The sequence below is a fragment of the Rhinopithecus bieti genome, unplaced genomic scaffold (assembly GCF_001698545.2).
Source record: "Rhinopithecus bieti isolate Rb0 unplaced genomic scaffold, ASM169854v2 scaffold_19663, whole genome shotgun sequence".
Lineage (NCBI taxonomy): Eukaryota > Metazoa > Chordata > Mammalia > Primates > Cercopithecidae > Rhinopithecus > Rhinopithecus bieti.
The window spans coordinates 346,838-368,962 of record NW_016809524.1 but is presented as its reverse complement, the minus strand read 5'-3'; the positions used below and the strand labels follow the sequence as shown (position 1 = coordinate 368,962).

At 44.7% G+C, this 22,125-nt stretch overlaps 1 protein-coding gene across 1 annotated transcript in view; it reads right to left on the bottom strand.

Annotated features, from left to right (window-relative positions):
• XYLT1 (xylosyltransferase 1) overlaps positions 1 to 22,125 on the bottom strand; it is a 369,249-nt gene that overhangs the window by 17,820 nt on the left and 329,304 nt on the right. Inside the window, exons 7-10 of the mRNA XM_017889619.1 lie at positions 20,918 to 21,134; positions 18,149 to 18,325; positions 14,448 to 14,710; positions 7,725 to 7,920 (exon numbers count right to left, since the gene is read on the bottom strand). Coding sequence (XP_017745108.1) covers positions 7,725 to 7,920; positions 14,448 to 14,710; positions 18,149 to 18,325; positions 20,918 to 21,134 — 853 coding nt within the window. The remainder of the gene's footprint in view (positions 1 to 7,724; positions 7,921 to 14,447; positions 14,711 to 18,148; positions 18,326 to 20,917; positions 21,135 to 22,125) is intronic.

Genomic DNA, 22,125 nt, shown 5'->3' with positions numbered 1-22,125 from the left:
TGGCCCCTTGCCCCTGCCCTGGTGCCTAGCAAAGTGCCCAGAACACAGTAGGAATTAAAAGGATACTATTTATTGAAGGAACAAATGAACAATCAACAGGATTCAGTTCAGACTCAGCTTTCCTGGAGACCTTTCTGGTTTGGCTCCAGCTTCACCTCTGTCATCTCTATCCCTCTCCCTCCCTTCCACTTGCTCCTTCCTCCAGGCCACCCTGGGTTACTCTCAGCACCTCATTCTGAAGGGCTGTTTCCTCTTGATCTTCTGGCCATGATCCGCCTGTTCTCTGGACCAGTCTACTTTTCCCAGCATCCTCCTAGCCAGCTCAAACTTGTTATCTAGGTTTTGGCTCAGGTATCACCTCTACTCAGAAGTCTTTCCTGGACAGAGGCACCACTGAGGTATATCTCTAAGTATGTGATCATCAGAGCTTTTCTCCTGACCCCCACAGTACTGCATGTTTTAATTTATAGGTCTCTGTCTCTCTCCAGCTCTAGACTGTTAACTCCATGAGGGCAGGGCTTGCTTACCAACATGTCTCTAGTGTCTGAAACAGTGCTGAGCATAGAGTAGATGCTCAATATATCTCTATTTCTGTACCTATCTACTGTAGATGCTCAATATATCTCTACAGAGGTCTAGAAATAGAGATATATTGAGCACCTATTATCTATTGATCAATTGATGATCTATGTAGATTGATCATCTACTTATGTGTTTATCATCTATCTCTATCAGTCTGTCTCAGTCAACTTTATTCTATCCATCAATATCTGTTCATCTGTTTACCTATTAATCTATCTAACCATCTATCTGGCTGTTAATCATCTATCTATGTATCACCTGTCTATCAATCTATCTTGAACACATACTGAATGAGTAGGGACTGAACACATGGACTTCCCTCCACGCACTAGTTTCCAACAGATACTAACAAAACAGATGAATGGCCACAAAACTACTTTAGGGTCATATTTAAGGAAGAGATTTTTCACCAGTTAGGGGAAGATGGGAACCCTCCAGAACACTGCCCTTGGATCCTCCAAAGAAATGAGGATAAACACTTTCCTGAAATCTGAGTTTTAAAACCAAGATAACCGGTGCAGGAGAGTTCTGGAGCAGCTGACAAACAACCTGGATCTTGTTTCTCAACCGAGGCGCATGAAGGGTGAGGGGTGGGGCAGCCTGAGCTAGGGCTCTGCTGCTGTCACATCCTCTGTGACCTCCAAGACCTTCTCAAGGGGCCTCACTGTGGAAGTTCACCACCATCCACTGCAGAATGGTCAATTACCCAAATTCAAATACATATTAAAATTCAAGCTTAACATACTGCTCCCTGGCTTCCAACCAACCAGAGGCTTTCCATTGCATTTATTTATTTATTTATTTATTTATTTGAGTTTATAATGTGTGTGTATATGTATATATTTCAGTAGGCTTTTGGGGAACAGGTGGTGTCTGGTTAGATGAATAAGTTCTTTCATCTAAGTGGTGACTTCTGAGATTTTGGTGCACCTATCACCTGAGCAGTATGCATTGTACCCCATGTATAGTCTTTTATCCCCCATATCCCCCAACCCTTGCCCCTGAGTCCCCAAAGCCATGTATCATTCTTCAGCCTTTGTTTTTTGTCATAGCTTAGCTCCCACTTACGAGAACATACAATGTTTGGTTTTCCATTCCTGAATTACTTCACTTAGAATAATGGTCTCCAATTCCATCCAGGTTGCTGCAAATACCATTATTTCATTCCTTTTTATGGCTGAGTAGTAGTCCACGGTGTGGAATTTATTCACTCATTGACTGATGGGCATTTGGGCTGGTTCCATATTTTTGCAATTGCGAGTTGTGCTGCTATAAACATGCGTGTGCAAGAATCTTTTTTGTATAATGACTTCTTTTCCTCTGGTAGATAGCCTATAGTGGAATTGCTGGATCAAATGGTAGAACTACTTGTAGTTCTTTAAGGAATCTCCACGTTGCTTTCCATAGTGGTTGTCCTAGTTTACGTTTCCACTAACGGCATAAAAGCGTTTTTTGCCACATCCATGCCAACATCTATTATTTTTAGATTATAGCCATTCTTGCAGGAGTAAGGTGGTATCGTATTGTGGTTTTGATTTGCATTTTCCTCATCATTAGTGATGTTGAGCATTTTTTTGTAAGTTCATTGGCCATTTGTATTATCTTCTTTTGAGAACTGTCTATTCATGGCCTTAGCCCACTTTTTGATGGGATTGTTTTTTCCTGTGATTTGAGTTCCTTGTAGATTCTAGAAATTAGTCCTTTGTTGGATGTATAGATTGCAAAGATTTTCTCCCACTCTCTGGGTTGTCTGTTTACTCTGCTGGTTATTTGTTTTGCCTTGTGGAAACTTTTTAAATTAAGTCCTATCCATTTATCTTTGTTTTTGTTGCATTTGCTTTTGGGTTCTTGGTCATGAAGTCTTTGCCGTAGCCAGTGTCTAGAAGGGTTTTTCCAATTTTATCTTCTAGAATTTTTATGGTTTCATGTCTTAGATTTAAGTCTGGTCCATCCAGAGTTGAGTTTTGTATAAGGTGAGAGATGAGGATTTAGTTTCGTTCTTCTACATGTGGCCTGCCAATTATTTCTGCACCATTTGTTGAATAGGGTGTTCTTTTCCCACTTTGTTTTTGTGTGCTTTGCTGAAGATCAGTAAGTATTTGGCTTTATTTCTGGGTTCTCTATTCTGTTCCATTGGTCTATATGCCTGTTTTTATGCCAGCACCATGCTGTTCTGGTGACTATGGCCTTATAGTATGCTTTAAAGGTTGGGTAATGTAATGCCTCCAGATTTGTTCTTTTTGCTTAGTCTTGCTTTGGCTCTGCAGGCTCTTTCTTAGTTCCATATGAGTTTTAGGATTGTTTTTTTCTAGTTCTGTGAAGAACGATGGTGGTATTTTGATGGGAATTGCACTGAATTTGTAGATTGCTTTTGGCGGTATGGTCATAGTCACAATATTGATTCTACCCATCCAAGAGCATGGGATGTATTTCCATTTGTTTGTGTCATCTATGATTTCTTGCACCAGTGTTTTGCAGTTTTCCTTGTAGAGGTCTCTTACCTCTCCTTGGTGGATTTGGGTTTGTTCTTGTTTCTCTAGCTCATTAAGGTGTGATATTAGATTGTCTCTTTGGGCTCTTTCTGACTTTTTGATGTGGGCATTTAATGCTATGAACTCTGCACTTAGCACTGGCTTTGCTGTATCCCAGAAACATTGAATTTGGGAGCATGTTATTTAGTTTCCATGTATTTGCATGACTTTGGGGGTTCCTTTTGGAGTTCATGTCCAATTTTATTCCACTGTGGTCTGAGAGAGTACTCACTGTAATTTTGATTTTCTTAAAATTGTTGAGACTTGTTTTGTGGCCTATCATATGGCCTATCTTGGAGAATGTTCCATGTGCCAATGAATAGCATGTATTATAGAATTGTTTTACCCAATTCTGCAGTCATTGGGTAAAACGTTCTGTAAGTATCTGTTAAGTCCATTTGTTGTAGAGTATAGCATGTAAGTCCACTGTTTGTTTATTGACTTTGTCTTGATAAAGTGTGTAAATATTACTGTGTTGCTGTCCATCTCATTTCTTAGGTCTAGTAGTAATTGTTTTGGGAGCCCCAGTGTTAGTGCATATATATTTAGGATTGTGGTATTTTCCTGTTGGACTAGTCCTTTTATCATTATGTAATGTCCCTCTTTGTCATTTTTAATTGCTGTTGCTTTAAAGTTTTGTTTTGTCTGATAAGAATAGCTACTTCTGCTCACTTTTGGTGTCCATTTGCATGGAGTTACCTTTTTTCACCTTTTTACCATAAGTTCATGTGAGTCCTTATGTGCCAGGCAAGTCTCTGGAAGACAGCAGACACCTGGTTGGTGAATTCTTATCGATTCTGTATCTTTTAAGTGAAGCTTTTAGGCTATTTACATTCCACATTAGTATTGAGATGTGAGGTACTATTCTATTCATCATGCTATTTGTTGCCTGAATACCTTGGTTTGTTTCATTGTGTTGTTTTGCAGGACCTGTGATATTTATGCTTTAAAGAGATTCTATTTTGGTTTATTTTGAGGATTTGTTTCAAGATTTACAACTCCTTTTAGCAGTTCTTATCGTGCTGGCTTGGTAGTGGTGAATTATCTTAGAATTTGTCTGAAAAAAACTGTATCTTTCATTTATGAAGCTTAGTTTCGCTGGATACACGATGCTTGGCTGGTAATTGTTGAGGCTAAAGATAGGACCCTTCTAGCTTGTAGGGTTTCTGCTGAGAAATCTGCTGTTAATCTGCTAGGTTTTCCTTTATAGGTTACCTGATGCTTTTGAGTCTTAAGATTATTTCCTTTGTCTTGACTTTAGATTACTCAATGACTATGTGCCTAGGCGTGATCTTTTTGTAATGAATTTCCCAGGTGCTCCTTGTACTTCTTCTATTTAGATGTCTAGATCTCTAGCAAGGCTAGGGAAGTTTTCCTCAATTATTCTCTCATTATTCAAACTTTTAGATTTCTCTTCTTCCTCAGGAACACAATTATTCTTAAGTTTGGTTATTTAACATACTTCCAAACTTCTTGAAGGCTTTGTTCATTTTTTAAAATTCGTTGTTGTCTTTGTTGGAGTGGGTTAATTTGAAAGCCTTGTCTTCAAGTTCTAAAGTTCTTTCTGTTACTCATTTGATTCGATTGCTGAGATTTTCCAGTGCATTTTGCAATTCTCTAAGTGTGTCCTTCATTTTCAGAAGTTGTGACTGTTTTCTATTTAAGTTGGACTTCACCTTTCTCTGGTGCCTCCTTAATTGGCTTAATAGTCGAACTTCTTGGCCGGGCACGGTGGCTCAAGCCTGTAATCCCAGCACTTTGGGAGGCCGAGACAGGCGGATCACGAGGTCAGGAGATTGAGACCATCCTGGCGAACACGGTGAAACCCCATCTCTACTAAAAAATACAAAAAACTAGCCGGGCGAGGTGGCGGGCGCCTGTAATCCCAGCTACTCGGGAGGCTGAGGCGGGAGAATGGCGTAAACCCAGGAGGCGGAGTTTGCAGTGAGCTGAGATCCGGCCACTGCACTCCAGCCTGGGCGACAGAGCGAGACTCCGTCTCAAAAAAAAAAAAATAGTCGAACTTCTTAATTCTTTTTCTGGTAATTCAGAGATTTCTTCTTGATTTGAATCCATTGCTGGTGAGCTAGTGTGATCTTCTGGGGATTCACAGTTCCTTGGCTGTCCCACGGAGCCTGCAGGGCAATCCACCTCCTTTAAAGGCTCTATGGATTCTCTTGTCTTTCCTGGCATGTTTCTGCAGTACTTCTGGGAGCAAAAGTTCATGATGTGGGGCTCCACACACTGCTCTGTCCATCCGAGTGGGAGCTGCAAGTTCGTCCTGCTTCCTATCTGCCATTTTCCCTCTATCTTTCCATTGCATTTAAAATACAGCCTGAACATCTTTCCAGGGCCTGCAAGACTACTCCCTGAGGCCTCTTTCCTACCAGTTTCCTTCTCACTTGCTGCACTCAGTGCATTGGTCTCACAGCAACTCGAGTACTCCTAGCTCATTCCGAGTGCCTCAGGGCCTTTGTATATGCTCTTCCCTCTGCTCCAGATCTCCCCAGGACTGGTTCTTTTACAGGCTTTAGCTCTGCAGTGATCTCCTTAGAAAAGCCTTCCTAGATGAATCATTCTATCGAAGGTTGTCCCCATCAAGGTCCTGAGTCCCCAGGAATCACATGAATGAAGTTTTCTCTAGAATACCTGTCATTAGCTGAGGTGTTTTTGTGTATCTGTTTGCTCACTTATTGGCTGACTGCCCCACTGGACTGCAATTCCATGACCACAGGGGCCTGGTTCACCACGATCCCTCCTGAACCTGGCACATTGTAGGCACTCGGTGACTACCTGCAGAAACAATGAGCATCTTTTTTTTCCAAGTCAATAGCATGAAATTCCCATGGATTGGAGAAATGTATCTGAGCTGTTCAGCCACCTGCTGTGAGTCAGGCACGATGCAAGGCCCTGGGATGGTGCTAACTCCAAGGAGATCCTAAATAGCCTACAGAGTGGCCCTGTCATTCTTCCTTCCCTTTCTGTTCATTTGCCATTAAAATTAAGACTTTAGAAAAAATTCAAAATACAAGTGAGGGTTCTCTGCATCACATGCTGTTATTTTTGCCAGTGATTTTGATGGTTCTCACACCAAGGGTACCAGACCTGTGTAGTGAGGACCCTCCCCCAAAGCACTAGCTATGGGGGGGGCAACATCATTTGTCACTGCCAGAAGTACCCAATTGCCCAACAGCAGGCTGATAAACAGGGAGAGCCCAGACACCAGGCATTCATCTCTTTAATGGGACATTAATGTTGTCAATTGGCTGCTCAGGCCCCTAGCACAGAATCCAACTGGGGCAGTATCTAATTGCCCCCTGACACCAGTAATTTATGGAGTGGGCTCCCTTGGCAGCTCATATCCAGCAAATCCACTAGGAGTCTTAATTGAAAACAGTGGCTCAACAAGAAACTCTCACTGGTGCCTGTTTTTCATGGGGATACATACATTCGCTGGAGCACAGGTTAGGCAGGGCCACAGAAGCTAGAGAAGGACTGTCAAGGAAAATATAAGCAGGTGGGACTCCCCCTCTCCCCAACATACTCTTAGCCCCTCAAGATGTACCATAGTCTACAATCAGATTCTTGGTCCCTAATCCAGCAGTCAGAACCATTGAGACAAATTACCTCCTTGGCCCTTACAAATGTGAGAAAGGCAGAAACTAGGTGCTGCAGTTTTGTGTGAACAACACGCAGCAGGCTTGATCATGCTTCCCCTTCCTTCCTGCACCACGACCCAGGTACACTCACATACTCATTCAGAAGTCTTACTCAACATCTATAAATACTCTGTACTCTCTGTGTGCTGGAGATACCGCAGTGAAGAGGGAGACACAGTTCCAACTCTCCTGTGAACAATCAATGAGTGACCAGATAAAGCAACAAGATAATTTTAGATAGTAAATGCTACGAAAAAGTATTAAAATAGGGAAGGGTTGGGTGGAGAATGTAGTTATTGCAGCAGCTTAAGTGGGTGGCCAGGGAAGGCTTCCCTGAAGGTATATCATCTGGATTTAGATCAGAATGATCAAAAAAAAAAAAAAAAAAAACTAGCTATGTGACCCATCTGTCCATCCATCCTTCCTTCAATCCATCATCCATCTATTCATCTAATCATATAGTCAGTGATTGATCTGGTACTTCCCTTGAGCGAATCCAAGGGTGCTAAAACCTGGGGAGACAAAACCACAACTCAGCATAGGATTTGTGGCCAAAGAGACCTAGGTTGAATTTTGAGCTCTCCCACTTCCTAGTAATCCAGAAAATCTTTGGATCTCCATCAGCCTCAGTTCTCCATTCTGGAAAATGCGACTAATATTACTGACATTGGTTTAGGAGTCATCACTGGCTAGTATAAAAAATTCAGAGGGGCAGAAATTCTACCCTAAAAAATACATCCGTGCTCCAGTTGGTTTCATCTTTCCCTGTTTAAGATGCTGGTGAAAGTGACTGGGGCCGGAGAGCCTTCTCCAGGCACGGGGTGAGCTTAGCTTTAGGGCTCTCCAAGTCCTCTTCTCCTCCATCTCCAACTAGAAGTCTCAGATAGTAGAGTGGAATCTGGCCAAGGGAACTGCAAAATACAACGAAATGTGACAAGACCTGGCCTCTTACCTCGGAAAACTGAAGCCTCCCAAAGTCGCTGGGTGGGCTTGCGATCTTGAAGACTTTTTTTGGCATCACCCAGGTCTCCAGAGTCTCCAGTTTGCTCACGGCCAGATTGGTAGCATGATGCTTGATCAGAAAGCCCTGGAAGCGGTCGGCAAGGAAGTAGAGGTGGACAGATGCTGGGTGGCCCATTGGGTAGTACCTGAAAACACAGGCGCTCATGGGTTAGGGCCCAAGGTGTGTAGGATAACAGTGAGGCTCCCCATCCACCAAGCTAGTTTTGTTCCTAAAGCAGGCCCCATTGTGTACAGTGCCTACCATTTTCCTTGCATCTGTCTGAAAGCTGCTCCCTATGTATCTATGATCTCAATGACTAGGAATACTTTTTTCTTTTGCTGATTATAAATGAAAACCATGCTGACTGTAGCAAAGCACAACAAAGAAAGTAAAATGACTACTTTCCATGCCTCTTCCCATACATAATGTCCATTCACAGATATTCAGTCCTCTGGTGCTTGGTACTGGGCAGTGAAAATGGGGTGTGAACACTGTCATGTTGATGGATTTCCCTTTGGCCTTATTTCCTATGCATCTATTTGCATAAATACTACATAGTTGGCATCTATCTATCCTAGCTATTATTCTGTCTTCTTTGTATAGTATTTCCTGAGGATTATCACATCTTTGAAAAGTCTCTGAAGACATGGTTTTGTATGTGTTGATGCTCTGTGTTTCATCATCGTTAATACCAGATTTTATAAAGCAAGTTCCCTATCACTGGATGATAACTCTAATTTTTTGCTTCTCTAAACAGTGCTGCATTCAACATCTTTGAGCAAAACCTTTCATTTGTCTCCCTTCTGTTTAAATCTCCGAGGCTCTTCGTGTCTGCAGCTTAACTGTTTCAGAAGTACTGATTTATTCTCTCACAGTCCTTACCACTCACACTGGTTATCATCATTAACAACGATAGCCAATCTGAGATAAACACACATGCAAACGTGGCTTGTTGTTTTAAAATGCATGTCTTTGATCCGCAAAAGCTTGCTGGCTGAAAGGGACAGGGTAGCGAAGCGGCGATGTCCAGAGAACAGGGGGAAGCAGAGAGCAAAAGAGGAGAACCTTGGAGGAGCCCCGCTTGGTATCTCCTACTTGTCAGATAAAAAGCTGCTGCTTCTGCAATGTGTAAGTTGCACAACATTAAGAAGGCGCTTGTGGGTCCTTCATAACAGCATTTCACAAATCATTGTCCCCGCTCAGCTAAACGCAGCCTTCCCTCTGGTCCTGATCTGGAGTTTTAAGTCTTTATGTCCAATTATAACAGGGAAGCTGCCTTCCTTTGTTCACATATCTCCTGAAATCATTGCCTTGTTACTGGGTTGCCTTCCAGGGGGCATGGAAAAAAAAACGAAACTTGAACAGTCCTCAGATTGTTTGCTGGGCATTCACAGTTCATGCAAACCTGTTTTAAATCTGGACTTTGGGAGTGGACAGTCCAGGGATTGTGCTGTCATTCCACCACTGCAGCAAAATCTAGGCAGGGCTGTCACAGAAAACCTATGATGATAGAAATGTTTTATTTATATATTTTTGAGACAGAGTCTCACTCTGTCACCCAGGCTGGAGTGCAGTGGTGTGATCTTGGCTCACTGCAATCTCCGTCTCTCGGGTTCAAGCGATTCTCCTGACTCAGCCTCCCGAGTAGCTGGGATTACAGGCATCGGCCACCATGCCCGGTGAGTTTTTATATTTTTGTAGAGACGAGGGTTTCACCATGTTGGCCAGACTGGTCTCAAACTCCTGACCTCAAGTGATGTGCCCGCCTCGGCCTCCCAAAGTGCTGGGATTACAGGTGTCAGCCACTGCGCCCGGCTAAAAGTTTTTTCTTTTCACAGGATTTGGGGGGAACAGGTGGTATTTGGTTACATAAGTTCTTTAGTGATGATTTATGAGATTTTGGGGCCCCCATCTCCCAAGCCACTAGCAACGTGCTACTGCTGAGCACTTGAAATATGGCCAGTGTGACTGAGGAACTGAATTTTAAATTGTATTTAGTTTTAGTTAATTTACACTGAAATAGCCACCTGTGGCTACTGTATTGGACAGCAAAGATACAGTCAGGAAACAGCCAGTGGTCGCCCGCAGTCATGTCCCCAAATCTCCCATCTCCTGTATCTTATGCTCTCTTCCATGTGACTTTGCAAGTTTCCTTGTACCTGGGAGGCAGAACCTATTTTTCTACCTCTGGAATCTTCTTTGGACAACAGACAGCGGTAGAAGGGCTGTCCTGTCAGTTCTGGGGCAGGGCCTCAAGATGCCTTGCACATTTCTGTTTGCTTTCTTGCTCTCTCGAGGTCACCATGAGAGCATGCCTGGGCTAGCTTGCTGGAGGAGGAGACATTTGAAACAGCAGAGCTACCCGAATTGTCCCAGCTGAAGCCATGCTAGGCTCAGGCAACTATTCCCAGCCAAGGACCACAGAGCCACTTCCCGACCTGCAGTTGGTTGCAGATACAGGAGCAAGGCCAGCCCAGACTGGGAAAACTGTCCAGCTCATCTGCAAACTTGAGCGTTACATAAATGGATATTGTTTCAAAACACTGATTTGGGAGTTGTTGGTTACACAGTGTTATCTTGACAATAGACAAGTAAAGCACTGCCAGTGCATGTTCTATGAGGTGGGTGAAGCAGGAGAACTTGCTGTCTTTGGAGTCAAAGGAAGAAAGTGTTTCCAGAAAGCAGCAGTCAAAAAAAATTTAGAAGTCAATCTTTGATTACTTGCCTCCCTTCACTTTCTTTTCATTTTTTGAGATGGAGTTTCACTCTGTCACCCAGACCAGAGTGCAGTGTTATGAAATCGACTCACTGCAACCTCCACCTCCCGGGTTCAAGCAATTCTCCCTGACTCAGCCTCCTCCATAGCTGGGATTACAGGTGTGAGCCATCACACCTGGCCCCTTCCATCCTCTATTCTCCTTATACACTGCCAGAATCCTGGTCCAAGCCACCATCATTTTGTACCTGGGCCTCTGCAGCAGCTTCCTTAATTGTCACCCCCTCTTACTTTTGCCCACTATAACCTGTTCCTATAGTAGCCACATCCATCGTCCCCCACTTAAATGCCACAAGCACCTTGCTTTGTGCTTGCAATAAAATCCAAACTCCTTACCTGGTCCACAAAGTCTGGCCCCTTTCTCTAGCCTCCTTTTGTTTCCAGCTACCCTAATCCACCACACCTTCTGGCCACTGGGACTTTATTTTGGATTGTTGAACAAGCTAAGCTCATTGCTGCCTCTGACTTGTCACCCTTACATGACTTTATCTTCATTTTTTGCAGAGCATTTCCCCTTATTGATCTTATGTTCTGGTTTACCTGTGCTTAGGTACTGTCTTTCTTCACACTAGAGTGGGAGGGCTTTGAGTTCACGGGCCTGGTCAGCCTGGATCAAGGCTGAATTCTCCGTGCCTAACACATAGTCTGACACACGGAAGCTGCTCAATCAGTACTTATTGAAGGAGTGAAAATTCTAGAAGGATTTTCCCTTGAACCTCATGCTTCTAAGTTACATCTATAGTCCCTGTAACCAAGGAGTGAACACAAAGCCCTCTGATGCCTCATCTTGACTGTATTTGGTATCCAAGTAATGACAACCGTTCATGCCTCAAAACAGAAAAATAATCAAGATGCCATACAATCATCTACAGGAATACAACCGAAGTATTCGTCTGGCCCAAAGGTGTTTTTCTTTCTTATTTAAATATGATGAGCACCGAAAAAAAATCAGGAGATTGGGCTGGCAACTCCTAGTCTGCATTCCCACGGAATGTACCAGGGTTCAGCACCACAGACCTCCAGGTTCCCACGGTCAGCCCACCCTGCAGGGGTCACACTGAGTTAAGATTCTAGTGCTTCGTGTGCCTGGCCCTGGAGGGCATTCGGGGACCTGTAATAAAATGCTGACATCCTTATTTCTGGATGGTGGATGACAAGCCAACTTTATTTTCTTATTCTCTCAATCTGCCATTTCAGAAATTTCTGCAATGCACATGTGTTCCTTGATAATGAGAAAAAAAATCAATAAACATGATTTAATGAAAGGTTATATTATGGACTGGAAAGGCACAATTTGCCTAAAATATCCAGATAAAATGAGGCAAAGTTTTCACCTGCTGTTTTCCCACATGCCCCAGGGCTACAGGGCTAGGAATTCATTCCCTTCTGCCTTTTGGGATAAGGGTCTTTTGTCCTGATTTATTTTCAGGCTCCTATTCATAAATACATCGGCTTTGCCCACAGCAAGGCACAACAGTTCCATTACAATAAAAAACGAGGTGGATGCCAGAGGATTCCTGGCTCGAGGCAACGTGACAGCTCACTTCATTCCAAAATGAGTACCGGGAGAAACTTTCAACAACCCTAGATAAATTGGGGGTGTCTTTTGGAATGTCCTGTAAGATCATTTACCTTATACATTCTAGGAAGCCTGCGACTGTAATTATTATGGAACGACATTTGCCTTCCAAGTGTCAGGCACTGCACCATGCAGGGATTCTGCTTCCAGACTAGCAGCGGGGAGAGATACTCCCTGGTGATCTTGACCCAAGATACTGCACATGAAGGTGAAGTCCCTGAACTACTTTCAGCTTGGGAGATGGTGGGCGTGGCTATTTTAATAAGTGTCATAGAGGAGGTGGTCCTTGAATGGCTTTGTTGACTTGAGAAAGATTGACTGTGCAGTGGGAGGCAGTGAGCAAACAAAAGCACAGGGAGAGAACGAGGAGTTGTTACCATCACACACAGTGGGTTCACTGTTGGCTGCATCGTAATGGCAACTGGCAACTAAGATACCAGCAATGACCTGAACCCTTAGCAGTTAGGCAGGCCAAGGTGGGCGGGCGGACCACCTGAGGTCAGGAGTTCAAGAGCAGTCTGGCCAACCTGGTGAAGTCCTGTCACTACTAAAACTACAAAAATTAGCCGGGTGTGGTGGCATGTGCCTATAGTCTCAGCTACTTGGGAGGCAGAGGCAGAAGAATTGCTTGAACCTGGGAGGTGGAGGTTGCAGTGAGCCGAGATCACACCACTGCACGCCAGCTAGGGTGACAGAGCAAGACTGTCTCAAACATAAAGGATTAACAAACACTGTATAACTCATTAACTGTATAACTCATTAGGTAGTTTTTGATGATTATCTCCTTTAAACTTCACAACATCTTATGATACAAAGATGATGAGTACTACTCATTTCACAGATGAGGAAACCGAAGCCCAGAGAGACGAATGCCCAAGGTCAATAGCTTGTAATCAGAGTTTAAACTGCAGGTTCTAGATTCCTAACCAAAACTAGTCTCCCTTTAAACTAAATCAGAAACTTTATGGAGAGAGAAGGCAAGGGATGGGAGGAGGTGATGGGACAGTGTCACAGTCCTGCTGAAACCTTGCTGGCCAGGGACGAGACACCAGGCGGGAAACCTGCCTGTGTTTTCAGTCAGTGAACAATCTTCTTCCCCCGAGCCCCGTCGGAGACTGAAGATGGTAGGTTGTTAAACGAACAAGAAAAAGAAGGAGAGTGATTAGAGGCGCTTCTGAGAATCTCTCCTAAGGAAATAATCAGAAAAGAGAATGGGAAAAAAAAGGGCTTTCTGCGAGAAGATATTCATCAGAACATTGTTGACAATGGCACATTACTGACAATGGCAACAGTGAAGGGCCGGATAAAGCAAACTCTAGAACTTCTGTTCAGTGGAATACTAGAGGCATTAAAAAGAATCATTATCGTTGCAGAAACTACAGAGCAGCATGGAGAAATGGGGGCTAAGAGTATAATGCCAAGGGAAGAAAACAGGATACCCAATTCTTGGTGCAATTACGTACATATCCAAAATGCATATTGCTTCAGAACAAAAGAAAGGGTACACAACGTGAAAGGCTTGGCTGGCTTAGGGAAAGAGACGGGAGGAGAAGGGATAATGTTGAATTATTTTCCTACCTCCCCCTCTTCTTTCCACATCTTCTAGAACGCTCTTTCCTGAAGTGTCGGCAGGTAGTGGTAGGTGAGACGATTGTAAGGGGTGGCTGAGAAGTTTCAACAATAGTTCTGCCTATTAATTTTCTTTGTGATATTTTTAGGTGTGATGACATTATGGTGAATGTGTTTCAAAGAGTTATTTTTCAGAGATACATTATTAAAATATTGATGGCTGAAATGATAGGATGTCTGGGATTGACTTCAAACTGATCTGGGAGGAGGCGGAAGGTGGGTGAAGATGAAAATGAAACAGATGAAACAAGATCAGCCCTGAGTTGGAAATTGTCGGGGCTGGGTGATGGGAACATGGGGTTCCACTGTTCTGTGTTGTACATCTTTGACATTTTCCATCAAAAAAAGTTTTGTATATTCGTGGCTACCTTCTGCTTAAAACAAATGCTTCATATGGTATGGTGACATAAAGCTTCCTTCTAAAGTATATATAGAATGAGTAAAATTATTGGGTACATAGGATATCTGGTATCTGAGAAAGTAAAGCACACAGTGTGGCAATGGCTTGGATTGGAAAAGCCATGCACGCTAGGAGGGTGGCGTCAGATGAATTTTGGGCAAAGGAAGAGAGAAAGCATAGGGTGCCATTGCACTGCAGATCCCTAAAGAGGAGGAAGGGCCCCTCCTCTGCACCCTGAGCCTCCTCCTGCTTCTCATCTCCCCTCCCTGCATCCCATATAGGACTCACCGGCAGCTGTTCTCCCCATCCGTGTGCAGGGATGTCTCGGCCCGTCGAAGACCCAGGCGGGCAAAGGAGTGGTACAAGGTGAGTGTCACGTCGCTTAGGCTGTGGATGCCATCAGGCTCGTCGTAGACATTCTCCCAGTAGGAGCGGAGGCCCGGGGTACCTGCAGGGTAGTTCCCGTACAGGTAATAGTCCAGCTGCCCAATGATTTCCTGATTCACCACGGCTTCGAACTTGCGGGCAAAGAAGGTAGGCCGGGCTGTCTGCTGTACTCATGGGATTCAAAAAAGAAAAACCAAATCAGCAAGTGCTGGGGGTGGGGGGAACCTACGGGCATATCCTGTGGTGAGAAGCAAAGCTCTGCTGGATCCATGACACTTTTTGCACTTCTGTGTTCTCAGTTTCAACATCTGTAGAATAGGTTAATAAGGGTATGAGGAGGGTTAAATGAGTTAGTCTGTGCAGAGCATCTAAAGCAATGATAGGCACTTAGATGTCTGTTAAATAAACTAAATTTTAGATGGTAATAGCTGGGATGGATCTCAGACACCATTTAGGTAGAGGTCACAGGCTAGTCATCTAGGGCAAATACAGCCTGCAGATGTATGGTAGCTGGCCATATTTAAAACACGAAAGAGTTCACGGAAACTCTTTTGGCTTCTCTTTAAACAGCAATAGATCTGGCAACCCCAGGCCTATACGCCATGTGGTAACAACTGGTTAAAGCTGAATAGCAGCTATTCCTTTAGACAGCACCTAGATTGTTCTGCTCACTGCAGTCTCCACCATGCCCTATTGCCTCTTTGGTATTTCAGCCAATTTGCAGACTCACAAGGGATCAGAATCTCTGGGACTTTGAAAAATTCAGATTCCAGGCCAGGCGCACACCTGTAGTCCCCGCTACTCAGGAGGCTGAGACAGGAGAATCACTTGAACCCATGAGGCGGAGGTTGCAGTGAGCCTAGATTGTGCCATTCCACTCCAGCCTGGGTTACAGAGCAAGACTCTGTCTCAAAGTAAAAGGACCTACTGAGTCAATAGCTCTGGAGTGTAGCTAAAAAAAAAAAAAAAAAAAAAAAAAAAATTCCAGGTGATTATGATTCAAACTCTCAAGGAAACAGGCCCAGAGACAGTAAGAGACCTACCTGAGAACACATAGCAAGTCCTTGGCAGAGATGGGATGAAGAGTCAGGGTCGAGGGTTAAAGAAATACTAAGCACCTGTAATCTACCAGGTTTTATACTTTATATTCAGTAAAAGGCCAGACAGTAAATATTGAAAATAGCTTTGAAACCACTCAACTCTGCTTTTACAGCATAAAAGCAGCCACTGACAAGAAACTAAATAAATGGGTATGGCTGTGTTCCAATAAAACTTCATTTACAGAAGCAGGCAGTGGGCTGACTTTGGCCCCCAGGGCTAGAGTTTGCTGACCCCTTGTGCAGGGCTGCAGAAACAAATAAAACACAGGCCTCTCCCTTGAGGAGCTTATTACAGTCTAGTGTTGTTATTGACCTAAATGTGGGTCCAGCCCTGCTTTCATGGTGGTAGATTAATAGCAGCAATAACTACTGACCACACACAATATGCAGGGCAGTGCACTTATATCATTACCTCTAATATATCATTACCTCTAATTTTCCCCATAATTTGGCAAGGCAGGTATTAAGATTCCCGTTTTACAGATGAGAAAACTGAGCTCAGAGAGGCAAAGCAGTAGGTACAGACTCACACCCCAAATGCATAACTCCAAAATCTAAGCTTTCTCTACTGCATTACTCCAGGATTGAGGCAACTTAGTACCCTTGGTGTTACTCTAAACATCTCATCGCCAATCTGCTTCAGGAAACCTCTCTGTGGTGGGTTCCTTTCACAGTAACACAGTGGAGAGTTAGACCACCTGAGTTCAAATCCTCATTTGGCTACTGTCTAGCTGTGCAGGTGAAATCACTCAAACTCCCCCGGCCACAGCATCCTTAAAATGGGTTACTAGCATAGTGTCTAGCACACAGCATAGGCTGCTATTTGATTATCATCACTAGCCCCTTGTTACCAGGAACCCATGTAGGGGCAGAGGACTGGCCTCAGGGGCAGGATAAACTCCTTTCTCTGCCTGCGATTCGCACCATAGCTGGATCTTCCAAAAGGGCATGTTGCTATATTTATTATTCTTTCTCTTCAAGTTTTCTGCACAAGAACTCTGAGTTCCTTACAGGCAGCAGTGTCTTGACTCTAGCTCTTGGGGGATATTCTTAATCTTTGCTTGCTGTGAGCACTTGAGGCAGTCTTCATCAGAGACTACAATGTCCCTGGGATGCCGGGCTAGGATACAAATGCTGGTGCCTGGGGGAGTGTGGGGCTCCAGGAATCACCACATAGAGTTTCTGTGTGCTAAGTGCAGATTCTCTGCGATTAGGACAGTGAGGGATGGGTCCTCTCCAATGGTGGGAATTAATTGAACAGGTCAAATATTCCCCTGCAACCCTCTTTCTGCTCAGCAGATCCTGTCTGCCAGCTTAAGGTGGCTGGAGCTGCTGAGTGAGAACCTTGAGGGGAATACGAGTGACAGATAAAACCTGCAGTGTACTCCGCACTCATACAGGCACAAAACCAGGAAGGCAGCAGGGACTACCCCTCCGTACCTCAGTTTCCCTACCTGAACAATAAAAGTGACGTCTGCCCCAGTAAAGCCAATGCCCACACAGCCTGGCACAGAGGAGATCAAACATGAACAGCATCACACACATCAGGGGCACCTCGGCTGGGTTATGAGCTTGGCACTCTGCCCCTGCTTTCCCTGTGTCAGTGGTTTGGGAAGTAGCATACCATCTCTACATAGTGGCTCTAGTGACCTCAGAGTGCTTCGTTTAACCATTTAGTGGCATTCATATTTGTGCTCTCTGCTGCTAGGCGTGGGGAGGGGTGGAGGAAGAAGCCACCATCCTGGCTTGGAGGGAGCAGAGCAGGAAGGGGTGCCCATCTTGGGGCCACTCTCAGGGCTCATGGTAAGTGGATGACCATTCCCCACTCTCCTCCGGAACAGTAAATTGTTAGGCTGCCCAGAGACAGCTGTAAAGGGAATAATGTTCTACCTCTTGTTACTCTTTCAAGTACACAGAACACAGTGGTTTCCAAACCTGGCTGCTCCTCAGAAAGATACAATTCATTGAAAATACAAAGTCGTCAATATCACTGGAGATCAGTGGTTCTCAACCAGAGGTGCTGCTAAACATCCCACCCAGGCATGGGACAGCACCTCCCAACAGAGGATCATCTAGCCACAATGGCAAGAGTTCTGAGGCTTTTCAGCTCTGCCCTAGATATACTTAAAAGCATATTCCTGGGTATAAATTTAAATATTCTAGGAGATTCTGATAAAAAGGCAATAAAGAGAGGATGATATGAGTATAGCCTTTGGAATTTTTTTTTTTTTAACCTTTCTGTGCCTCAGTGTTCATATCCCTAAAATGGAATAATAATATGAAAGGTCATTTGCTTTTGGGTTAATAAGTCAACGTGGTTAGAAGAACAGCCCTGACCTGCAGTTAAATAACAGTAACAGCATCAACAATAGCTAATGTTTATCAACAGCCAGGTTTGGCCACCATGTGATAAGATGACCTGCAGGTCTGGCCTTGGATTTCTGCAGAGGTTTGCTAGAAAGGCATCACTTAGGAGGCTGGCAGGCCATGAGAAAGTCTCACCTGGAAGCGGTGGAAGTCCTGTGGCTTGAAGTCGTTGGGGGAGCAGCCGCACCAGTCCACGATGTGCTTGTACTGGCACTTGCAGCCCAGCTTGCGATTCCAGTTGGTGATGCGCAGGTTGTTGTCCACCATGGTGTCGCAGTGGGGGCTGTTCTCCAGGACTGTATGGAAGAAGGACTGCAGGGGAGAGAGGGGCCTAGCCTGAGACCTCTCCCAGCCTCCCACAAAGGGACTGGGGTGGGAAAGGGTGAACTCTTGCTCTGAGTTCATGTAAGAACTGGTTGTTTTAAAGAAGCTGGGCTGCTTCCTGTACAGCTTGCAGAACCACAAGCCAAATAAACTTTTCTTTATAAATTACCAAGCCTCAGATATTCCTTCATAGCGATGCAAAAATGCATAATACAACTATCCGACAGTCAAGGGACTCTTATGTTCTCTGCATGCGTTTGAGGTCAGCTGCCCCTGTGGTCCAACTTAGAGTGCAGGTGGATGCTCTGTCCAACAGACTATTTCAAAGGGATTCAAGTCTGATAACAAAGACTGGTGATCTGCAATTTCACCCCTGGGGTAGGGAGACCAAATTGATAGTTGCAATAGACCCAGGGCTTCCTGCATTGCAGGACTGTGTAACATAGGGAAGGGAGTAGATAGCCAGGCTTGCTGTCCATGGTACTGAACCAGGTGCCATATATTCTCCCTAACACCAAGACTCTTGGCCAACCTTTTTAAGGGATCTAAGAGGCCATGTTGGATCTGAAAAGAAAAACTAGAGAAGAAACAATCACTGGAGTACTTGCGAGATTGCCAGAGAGTGAGAGAGAAATTTTTATAATATTTCAACACTGTTTTATCACAGTCCCAGGTGAATATATTTCCTCCCTGTTCTCTCTCCCTAAGGGAAGCTGTTGGTGAATCTGTGTCTGCCTCTTACAAGTTCATGGGTACAGCCTTCTGATTTCTTCTAAACTAGTCCTCTTGAAATGGTCTGGGAGAACGGAGGGAAGGCAGAGATGCAGGAGATGGGATTGAACAGAGACCCTGGAGTACATGTGTTTGTGTGTGCTGGGTCCAGGGAGGGGCAGAGGAAGCACACACGAAGCTTTGGTCACCAGGAATGAGGTGGTGTCTTGATTAAAAATAGCCAAACTCCCAAACAATCTCTTCTAAATGGATGGGTGGGTAAATGAGGCTCCACCCACCACCCCCTGCTGACCTTCCTGTGACGGTAAATGACATGCCCATGAACCTGGATTTTAAGCTCGAATTGCCTTCAAGCCCAGGGAGGCATACACTCTCCATCAAGCAGTGGGGAAAAAGTACCCAATCACCAATTGCCCTGTGTCCTTTCATAATGATACAGAAATTCCCTGCAAGATAATGGATGAGGAGGTTATCAGAATTGAGAGAAGAGGTGATTTTTGCTGAAATAGGATTAAAAGCTGATTACTTAACATGTGTGCAGAATAGTAAAACCTGGCCCAGTGATGACAAGCTCATCATCCCTCTGGGTGACGGGGATGCAGTCAGCCCTCCCCGGAGCTTGGCACTGCCCCAGACACAGGCAAGAGATGTGCTGGGTGTCTGGCCTGCAGAAACACACATAGCCTACGTGGTCCAAGGAAGGAACAAGGGACCATTCATGAGAAATGCCATAGATGCAACAGAAATGGAACCAACTCTGCACTTTTCTCAAGCTGGATTGGAAATCAGGATGCAATCAACCTGGAGGTCAGGAAGATGAATCTGGAATCCCTCAGCCCAGCTCTGACCAGCAGGCAGCTATGGGAATGTCAGTGGCAATCCTTCAGAACTGGATCCCCTCCTCACTTCTAGATGGGGCTGGAGCTGTTTTAGAATACTCTGGATTAATGGAGTATGACTCATGAAACCAACACCCTTTTCTTCAGGGAATGATAGGGCAATATTCAACATGAGAAAAGGGATGCTTGGTGTAAAAAGGTGGTCATTGCACGATCGGTCAGGGTGAAGTATGTGTCAAAAGTTGATGTGGGGGCCGGGCATAGTGGCTCATGCCTGCAATCCCAGCACTTTGGGAGGCTGAGGCAGGAGGATCACTTGAGGCCAGGAGTTCAAGACCAGCCTGGCCCACATGGCAAAACCCTGTCTCTACTAAAAATACAAACATTAGCTGGGTGTGGTGGTGGGCACCTGTAATCCCAGCTACTCGGGAGGCTGAGGCAGCAGAACTGCTTGAACCTGGGAGGTGGAGGTTGCAGTGAGCAGAGATTGAGCCATTGCACCCAGCCTGGGTGACAGAGGGAGACTGTCTCAAACAACAAAAAAAGAAAAGTCGATGTGGGTATGTCCTGAAAGGGTCAGCATATACAGTTGTGCACGTTACGTGCTACATACCTTTTAGGGGTGCCGTCAGCATTGTGGATATCAGAAGGATTTTTTAAATAACAGTTTTCTGGAAAATAGCAGTAAGATTCTTGTTCTAACAAAATCTGTATATCGTGTGATTTTTATGACCAATGAAAGCCAAGTATCTTGAGGAAGAGCTGCCTTTTCTATTTTGCACAAAGACTGTGTGGACTGCTGGTGGTGGCACCATGTGTCTACTCCACGCAGCCTCTGTGCAGACTGGAGGGAGATCAGGGACCCTGCTAAGACAGCAAGGATGTCTGGATGTGTAGAAGACAATGTAGGTGGACCCAGAATCTCTTTGCCAAAAATTCAGCATCTGCTTTGCCACAAAGGCTAGAACAAGCCCCTACCTTTCTTGGGAATTTTTTCCCAGATACTGACCTCGGCAGGAAGCAGGGTGTAGGAGTAGAACTGCTTCATCTTGGTCACCAGATCGTCTGTGGAGAAGGTCACATACTCTACAAACTTCCGGTTCAGCAGGAACCAGTCCGAGCCACCATCCACGGCGATGCCCTCTGGGATCCGCCGATCTCCCAGGCGCCACATGTGAGCGTCGCACTCCAGGAAGAGCCGATCCAGGCCCTGCTTCCGAATGAACCTGGGAGACAGAAAGCTGCCCTTAGCCCAGAGGTGTCCTGAAAGACAGAACTCCAGCCAGAGTCCAAACAAAACAGCACATTCATAGCGATGACAGCATTTATTGAGTGCCTGCTGTGTGTCAGGTACTGAGCCAGGGCTCTGCGTGGAGTTTATCACTTGATCCCCACAAGTGAGGCACGTCACTGTATTTCTCCCTACGAGGCAGGTACTATTTGACCCCCAATTTCCATGTGAGGGCACTGAGGCTTAGAGAGCCCAGGGGATTTACCCAGCACAGTCAGATGACAATGATGATCTGCTACAGCTACTCCTTCTCTAGAGAACTTTGGCAATAATCTCCTTATGCCATAGAGGCCTTGGCAGTTTAGTGAATGCAGACTATGGATCCTTATCTCAGAACAGTGCTCTTTGATGCATACAATAAAATATACAGAGTTATGAAACAGTGAATAATAAAAACCCACCAAGGTTCTGATATATGGTAATGCCTGTGCTTCTTGACTCACACATTATATACAGGATTACAACATTTTTTTAATTTTTATTTTTTGAGACAGGATCATGTTCCGTTGCCTAGGCTGGAGAGCACTGGTGTGATCCTAGCTCCCCGCAGCCTCGAACTCCTGGGCTCACGTGACCCTCCTGCCTCAGGCTCCTGAGTAGATAGGACTGATTTTGAAAGTTATTTTTGTAGAGATGGGATCTCACTATGTTGTCTAGATTGGTCTCGAACTTCTGGCTTCAGGTCCCCAAAGCACTGGGATTACAGGCGTGCACCACCATGTCTGTCTGTTGCTTAAATTTTTTGTAGAGACGGGGGTCACACGATGTTGCTTAGGCTGGCGTCAAACTCCTGGCCTCAAGCGATCCTCCCACCTTGGCCTCTCAAAGCGCTGGGACTATAGGTGTGAGCTACTGCATGGGGCCTGGATTACAAAATACATTTTAAAACACTGATTGTATGATTTTATATATATATATATATATAT